Source organism: Pongo pygmaeus, chromosome 11 (assembly GCF_028885625.2).
Source record: "Pongo pygmaeus isolate AG05252 chromosome 11, NHGRI_mPonPyg2-v2.0_pri, whole genome shotgun sequence".
In the NCBI taxonomy this organism is placed as follows: domain Eukaryota; kingdom Metazoa; phylum Chordata; class Mammalia; order Primates; family Hominidae; genus Pongo; species Pongo pygmaeus.
The window spans coordinates 142,514,274-142,522,277 of NC_072384.2; the positions used below are offsets into that span (position 1 = coordinate 142,514,274).

An 8,004-nucleotide genomic window follows, 5' to 3' on the forward strand; every position below is an offset into this window, starting at 1 on the left:
TGGAAGGAGCTGGGACCCACCCCTCCCGCTTCCCTCTCCCCAAATCCTCCCCGCCAGTAAATCCCCTCAGGCCCCTAGGACCTGGAGGGTCGCAGCAGGTTTATCATCTCAGCCTGGAAACCACATGACCTACCTGTTTCCCACCACAGCCCCCCAGGTTTCAGAAGCAGCTGAGGACGCCCTTCGCAGGGGAGGGAGGCACAGTGAGAAAGGAGGGTGTTCAGGGCCCAGGGAGCCCACGCGGAGGCTTCCCCATCAAAGTGTACCGGGGACCTGTGGTCTTCTCTGAGATTCTGGCCTGGGCAGTGGTCATTTGAGCATCGGTTACCAAGGCTGCCTCCGAAATGGCAGGCCAGCGTGAATGGGACTGGCAGGAGTCCTGCAGGGCAACTGTGCTGGGGAGGGGTCACCCTGGGCCCTGAGAGGCACAGGACACTGCGATGGGGTGCTGGCCTGCCAGGAGCACAGATACAGAGCTAGAGCCCAGCGAGGCCTGTGCTGTGAGGGGCTGTACTGTGCCAGGGGAGGCCCCGCACCCGGGAAGCCCAGAAGAGAGTGTGCACTCAGGGAGCCCTCCTGGGAGGGCTGCGTCTCTGGAGCAGCAGAGCCCTGTGTCCCCCTGGGAGGTCAACTGTGGCCTCACAGTTGGGTCTGTCCCAGCACAGCCCTTGTTGGAGGGCACACCCCCATGTCCTCAGCACCCCAGTGTTGAGCACATTGACCTGCAGGGGGGAGCCTGTGCTGGTCCCAGGCGTCTGTGTGGCTCCTGGGTGCCCATCTGCACCCCTGGCCCTGCTCTGGGCTTCAGCGGAGCTGTGCCACTGTGGGAGTGTCCAGGGTCCTGACGTAGCCCTGAGACGTGGCCAGCTCCCTGGCCTGCTGCCCGCACAGTGGGCCCTTGTCTCTGCTCTGGGTCAGGCGAGGCAGCCACCCATGATGAGCTCTGCAGCCTTCCCGAGGTGGCCGGTGAGTCCCTGCCCTTTGCACCCCCAGCGCCCTCACCCCTCTACCCTGGCGCCCGGGGTCAGGACACGCTCCTGAGGTATCTGTCCAGCTGGCCGCCTCCTCTGTCTGGGGGTGCTGGACGAGTCCCACCCCTTGCCAACCCCAGGGTGGCTCCTCAGCTCTCAAACAAGGGGCGGGCTGCATGGATTCCGAGGGCCCCTCCAGCAAGAGGTCCCACATGCATCTCCCAATGGGACACTTTCCTGGCCCACAGGGTGGGTGTGACACTGAGGGTTCCTGGGGGCAGATTCAGGGCATGGGATGGAGACAGACCGGTTGTGAGGGGCCCAATGCAGGGGGCCGGCCCCAGCCCACAGGCTCGTTGTGCAGATGGGCTGGTCGGGGACGCTCTACCAGGTGAAGGGTCTGTGGTCGGAGTCTTTGCCCTGGCCAGGGCACAGGATGCTCACGGTGCAGGCTGAGGGTCAGAGCCGCCGAGGGCCCCCGCCGGGATTCTGTGCAAAGGGCCTCTGCACTTTACGTGGGCATATGTGAATGCCCCTCGCCAAGATGTTCCTACTCTACACCTGACACTTCCCACGACAAGAAGTGCTGACCCCAGAGGGTGTGTGTGGACCCCAGAGGGTGTGTGCGGACCCCAGAGGGTGTGTGCGGACCCCAGAGGGCTTTTGCGGACCCCAGAGGGTTTGTGCGGACCCCAGAGGGTGTGTGTGGACCCCAGAGGGTGTGTGCGGAGGGCCTGGGCTGACCTCAGGGCCCCTCGGGGCCCACACAGGATGGGCTGCGAGGGGTGGGGGTGGGGGTCTGTGATGGCCCCCTGCCGAGCCACAGTGACCCCTACAACCGGTCCAGGGGTCCAGGGGCCAGAAGGCCAGGTTCTCCTGGAGCTCCCATCTCCCCCGGGCCTTGGTTTTCCCTTCTGTGACTCCACACCCCCAAGGAGGGCCTGTCAGGGAGGGCGGGGGGCACTGGTTAATGTCCAGGACATGGCTGTCCCAGTCAAGCCAAACACCTGGAATGTGCTGAACTGGCCACACTAAGCAGGGCTGGCCTCTGAGACCGGGGGGGGGGGGGCTCCTGAGGACATGGAGGCTCTGTGGAACCCAGGGAACTGGCCACACGGAGGACACGGAGGCTCTGTGGAACCCAGGGCCTGGCCACAGTAAGCGGGGCTGGTCCCCGAGATAGAGGGACCTCCTGAGGACACGGAGGCTCTGTGGAACTCAGGGCCTGGCCGTGGCAAGGATGCCCCAAGCCAAGTGTGTGGCAGCTTTGTCCTCTCTGTGGGCCTCAGTTTCCCCTCTGTGCAACAAGGAGAGTGACCAGCTGGTTTCTGGAGCCTCCTTCCCTCCCTCTCTGTCCGCAGGGGTGGGCCCAGGCCTCAAGTCTGCAGGGGGTGCTGACACCTGCTCCTGTGGTCCGGGCCTTGGGGAGGGAGCCAAGTGCAGAGAGAATGTCTTGCTTGTGCCTGCTCAGCCCAGAGGGACACGTGGCATCTGCACCTGCTTCCCGCTTGGGCACAATTGCCCTTTGAGAGCAGAGCCAGGGGCTTCTTGGGGACGGAAGCTGCTCTCAGAAGCCGCACACTGGTGGTGGGGGAACGGCAGGAAGGGGCCGGCCAGCTGTCCTAGCCAAGAGCCTTTCAGGAACCGGTGGCCCAGGGCAGAGGTGGCTGGAGGTGGAGCTGTCTGTTCGGGCCTCAGGTGTGGGGGCAAGGCCTGCTCGAGTTTTACACGAGTGTTGCGCCTTTACCCGGGTCTCTGTCGGTGGGTCCTGCCTGACTCGTGGGTGTGCATAGGTCCCTGTCGTAGGCAGGCGTTGTGCCCTGGCCAGGCGTGGTGTCCGGCATCCGGCCATCTCCCTCTTCCCTCCTTCCCTTAGCCTCGCATCCAGGTGCCCCGTGTGCCCGGCCTGGGTGGCTCTGACCGCTCATGCATGGTGGATACCAGCGTTCCCACTGTTTGCAGCTGCGCCACCTCCCTGTGCCAGGCTGTGTGTGCTCACGCTCAGCCCAGTCTGCCTTTGTGCGGTCAGACTGAGAGACCCCCAGGCAGGTCCCGCCTGCAACAAGCAGACCCCATGTGTGCCCCAAATGCCCCCTCACCCTGGCCCTGCCATGGTGGATGTTTCCTGGGAGCAAACTCCCAGAATGGCTGCCGGGCCCCACTCGGCTTTGGAGCTTCTGATTCCTATGGGCGCTTCTCAGGTGCTCCTCAGGTCAGGGCCCTGCAGGTGGGAAGCACCAGGCACTGGGGTGAGGGCACTGTGGGGCCAGCTGCCTGCAGGCAGGGGTCTGATCACCAAGCACCTGTCCCCTGCAGGATCCCTGGCTGTGGCGACCCGATGACGTTCAGGAAGTGGGAGCGGATCCCCTGTCCCCAGAGAACCCCGTGGCTCCCACGGGTCCCTGTGGGCTCACCTCTTTGTGCGTCTGTTCGGTGCTGTGGCCTCTGTTCTGGGGACACTGAGCCCCTCCTTGCTCGAGGTCTTGCGTCCTCATTGTCCACGTGACCTCCTGCTGGGCGAATTCTGGGATGACCCTGTGTCCTGGGCACATGGCTGGCAGGGTCCCGGGGGCTGTCTGGCCAGCCTCCCCTGCACCCCGGCACCAACCAGCCCGGCCGAGGGTCAGCTCCCAGAGCCGTGTTGAGACGGGAAGGGGCTGATTCCACAGACATTTGGGGTGCAGTGGGTGTGAGGGAGGGTGGGGGAGGGGCTGCTCCAGATCTGGGGTGAGGGAGTCAGAAACAGGGCTGACCCCGAGGTGGGTACAGGAAGAGGCCCAGGTGTGGGCAGGAGCTGTCTGCACCTTCTGAGCCCCTTCCCCAATCCAGACGGGGAGTGAGTGTGGGGCTCCCTGGGCCCGTCTTGCTGACCTGTGGCCCTGTACTGACCAGCAGAGCATGGGGGTCCCTCGCACCCCTTCACGGACAGTGCTCTTCGAGCGGGAGAGGACGGGCCTGACCTACCGCGTGCCCTCGCTGCTCCCCGTGCCCCCCGGGCCCACCCTGCTGGCTTTTGTGGAGCAGCGGCTCAGCCCTGACGACTCCCACGCCCACCGCCTGGTGCTGAGGAGGGGCACGCTGGCCGGGGGCTCCGTGCGGGTGAGTGAGCAGCCGGGGGCTCCGTGCGGGTGAGTGAGCGGCCGGGGGCTCTGTGCGGGTGAGTGAGCGGCCGGGGGCTCCGTGCGGGTGAGTGTCCGGGGGCTCCGTGCGGGTGAGTGAGTGTCCGGGGGCTCCGTGCGGGTGAGTGAGCGGCCGGGGGCTCCGTGTGGGTGAGTGTCCAGGGGCTCCGTGTGGGTGAGTGAGTGTCTGGGGCCTCTAAGTGGGTGAGTGAGCAGCCGGGGGCTCCGTGCGGGTGAGTGTCCAGGGGCTCCGTGTGGGTGAGTGAGTGTCCGGGGGCTCCGTGTGGGTGAGTGTCCAGGGGCTCCGTGTGGGTGAGTGAGTGTCCGGGGGCTCCGTGTGGGTGAGTGAGTGTCCGGGGGCTCCGTGTGGGTGAGTGGCCGGATCCGCTGGGGCTGCACACCCCGGGACAGGGGCGGAGGTGGTGGCGGCAGGCAGATGCCTGAGGTAGAGATGAGCAAACCAGGTTCAGCAATCCTGGGTGCCCTGTGGGGGGCTGTGCCCAGGTCTCTGGACGTCCTGGTCAGCGGAACTTCCTCCTTTGGGCAGTGGGGCGCCCTGCACGTGCTAGGGACAGCGGCCCTGGCGGAGCACCGGTCCATGAACCCCTGCCCTGTGCACGATGCTGGCACGGGCACCGTCTTCCTCTTCTTCATCGCGGTGCTGGGCCACACGCCTGAGGCCGTGCAGATCGCCACGGGGAGGAACGCCGCGCGCCTCTGCTGTGTGGCCAGCCGTGACGCCGGCCTCTCGTGGGGCAGTGCCCGGGACCTCACTGAGGAGGCCATCGGTGGTGCCGTGCAGGGTAGGCGGGCAGGGTGCGGGTCTGGGTCCCTTTGATTGGCCACGGTCCACATGGAAGGGAGATTCCAGCTGGAAATTTCCATTCTGCCCCACCCCTGCCTCCAGCCACAAGGGAACCAACCATCCCTCTCCCCAGGACTGTCCTGCACCTCCCGTCCTAGGCAAATCCCTCTCCCCAGGACTGTCCTGAGCCTCCCGTCCCAGGCAAATGGGTATTGATCGCCCCCCAGTCACCCAGTGGGCAGGAGCAGGCCCCCCGTGGCTGACCCAAGACTCTCTCTCATCCCCCCGGGTAATCTCTTTATCTGCAGAGGAGAAGGCTGGATGCTGAGGTGTCTCTCAGCTCCCAAACCAACAGCCACCCCGCCTCGCCCCTTCCTCTTATTTACTCCCTTCTCACCCTGCCCAGAGCCTGGCCAGGCCTCACCCACAACTTTCCCTCCACCCCGTCCTCTGTGGCTACCTGACCCTGGTCCACGGGAGCCACAGCAGGGAGTGGAGCAGACACACGGCCGACCCAGGGACCCCACCGCAGGGCCTTGTGCCCCCGACTGCCCTCCGCTCTCTCTGTGTGGGCAGCGCTCGCCAGCCTCCCTGGGTGCCGTCCACCTGGGCTCGGCTGCTAGGGGCTGTGAGAGGCTTGTTCAGCCTGGGAGGACTCAGGGCGGCTGGGATGAGTCGTGTGGAAGGGCGGTCAAAACCGAGGCACCAGCCCCTCCTTCCCCGTCCCCCTGTGCCTTCCTCCATCCCCCCGACCTCGGGGACCCAGCAACCCCTCCCACCTCCGCCCTCCTCCCTGCAGACTGGGCCACGTTCGCCGTGGGTCCCGGCCACGGCGTGCAGCTGCCCTCAGGCCGCCTGCTGGTGCCCGCCTACACCTACCGCGTGGACCGCCGAGAGTGTTTTGGCAAGATCTGCCGGACCAGCCCTCACTCCTTCGCCTTCTACAGCGATGACCACGGCCGCACCTGGCGCTGCGGAGGCCTCGTGCCCAACCTGCGCTCAGGCGAGTGCCAGCTGGCGGTGGTGGACGGTGGGAAGGCCGGCAGCTTCCTCTACTGCAACGCCCGGAGCCCCCTGGGCAGCCGCGTGCAGGCGCTCAGCACTGACGAGGGCACCTCCTTCCTGCCCGCAGAGCGCGTGGCTTCCCTGCCCGAGACTGCCTGGGGCTGCCAGGGCAGCATCGTGGGCTTCCCGGCCCCCGCCCCCAGCAGGCCATGGGATGACGGTTGGTCAGTGGGCCCCGGGAGTTCCCTCCGGCCTCCACTCCTCGGTCCTGGAGTCCATGAACCCCCAGAGGAGGCTGCTGGAGACCCCCGTGGAGGCCAGGTGCCTGGTGGGCCCTTCAGCCGTCTGCAGCCTTGGGGGGATGGCCCCAGGCACCCTGGCCTCAGGCCTGGGGTCAGTGGGGATGTGGGGTCCTGGACCCTGGCACTCCCCATGCCCTTTGCTGCCCCGCCCCAGAGCCCCACGTGGCTGCTGTACTCCCACCCAGTGGGGCGCAGGGCTCGGCTACACATGGGTATCCGCCTGAGCCAGTCCCCGCTGGACCCGCGCAGCTGGACAGAGCCCTGGGTGATCTACGAGGGCCCCAGCGGCTACTCCGACCTGGCGTCCATCGGGCCAGCCCCTGAGGGGGGCCTGGTTTTCGCCTGCCTGTACGAGAGCGGGGCCAGGACCTCCTATGATGAGATTTCCTTTTGTACATTCTCCCTGCGTGAGGTCCTGGAGAACGTGCCCGCCAGCCCCGAGCGGCCCAACCTTGGGGATAAGCCTCAGGGGTGCTGCTGGCCCTCGTGACAGGCCTTCTGGCCGTGCCCATGCCCCTTGGGTGCCCGGGGCAGAGGAGTGGAATACGCTGGGGTGCCCCAGGATGGATGTGGGGGGGGCTCTTAGTGCAGGATCCTGTGGATTAGAAACAAGTTGCTCCTCAGAGCTCTCAAGCAGGGGCTGCTCTTTAGGAAGGGGAGTAGCGGCTGGGAGTGAGCAGGGCAGGGTGGAGGCAGGGTGGGGGCATGAAGTGGGCCCTGGGTGACCCCCACAGCTCCCTTCCGAGGCTGCAGGGCCAGGCGCGGGACCGCAGGCAGGGTGTTGTGGGTGGCAGCACTTGCTTACTGGTTGCTTTCTGGCTCGAAATAAAGGAATCGTGCTTGTGTTGGGGTAGACGTTCCTTTCCTTTTCAGGTTCCAACCCTGGGGAGGGGAGCTCTGTTGTAGCCCACTTCTCTGACCCCCATCCCCAAATCCCGCTGCCTTAGCAAAGCTCTGCTCCTAAATGTCCTGGGGCAGCAGAGGGAGGGTGGGAGGGAGGAAGTGGCCTCCGCCCTTGGCCTCTGGTGACGGTGATTTGCAAGTGGTCTGCCGCGCTCTCTGAACTTCCTGCCGGAGGAGTAGGAGGTAGGGCCTCTCCCCGCAGAGTTGGACGCCAGGAGGGGGTCACCTTCCAGGACCAGCCCAGTGTCCCGCTCCCTTGACCCCACCCTGGAGGGGGCTTGGCCTCCATTGGGGCTGTTTCCCCAGGGAAGTTCCCTTTTATTTCTTCTCCTTTTATAGTCTTCATTTCTGATGATAAAAGCAACATATGCTTACTGTAGAAAATCTGGAAAATGAGCCGGGCACGGCGGCTCACGCCTGTAATCCCAGCCCTTTGGGAGGCCAAAGCAGGTGGATCACCTGAGGTCAGGAATTTGAGACCAGCCTTGCCAACATAGTGAAGTCCCGTCTCTACTAAAAATACAAAAATTAGCTGGGTGTGGTAGTGTGCACCTGTAATCCCAGCTACTCGGGAGGCTGAGGCAGGAGAATCACTTTAACCTAGGAGATGGAGGTTGCAGTTAGCCAAGATTGTGCCACTACACTCCAGCCTGGGCGACAGAGTGAGACTCCGAAAAAAAAAAAAGAAAATCTGGAAAATGTAGAAAACTATAAAGAAGAAATAGAAGTGAGCCCCCGGGCCCCTCTCCCCACGGGACCTTCCTTCTGGCTTCCTTTCAACGGTCCTGCCCAGCCTGCTGTCACGCCTGTGGACAACGGCACCAGCCGGGGGGTGCACACGTGTGTCATGCCTGTGGACGACGGCGCCAGCCGGGTGGTGCACACGTGTGTCACCTTCT

The 8,004-nt window shown here is 65.0% G+C and overlaps 1 protein-coding gene across 1 annotated transcript; it reads left to right on the forward strand.

Moving 5' to 3' along the window:
• Nucleotides 1–900: 900 nt before the first annotated feature.
• On the forward strand, nucleotides 901–7,052 carry NEU4 (neuraminidase 4). Its single transcript, XM_054478828.1, has 4 exons — nucleotides 901–966; nucleotides 3,867–4,070; nucleotides 4,638–4,893; nucleotides 5,695–7,052. Exons 1-4 carry the CDS (start codon nucleotides 934–936, stop codon nucleotides 6,690–6,692), a joined length of 1,491 nt encoding a protein of 496 aa, XP_054334803.1. The 5' UTR covers nucleotides 901–933; the 3' UTR covers nucleotides 6,693–7,052.
• The last annotated feature ends 952 nt before the right edge of the window (nucleotides 7,053–8,004 follow it).

Coding starts and splice junctions, on each gene's coding strand:
- NEU4 (XM_054478828.1), top strand. CDS start 934: ATGATGAGCTCTGCAGCCTTCCCGAGGTGGCCG. Junction 967..3,866: donor CAGCCTTCCCGAGGTGGCCG/GTGAGTCCCTGC, acceptor ACTGACCAGCAG/AGCATGGGGGTCCCTCGCAC. Junction 4,071..4,637: donor TGGCCGGGGGCTCCGTGCGG/GTGAGTGAGCAG, acceptor TCCTTTGGGCAG/TGGGGCGCCCTGCACGTGCT.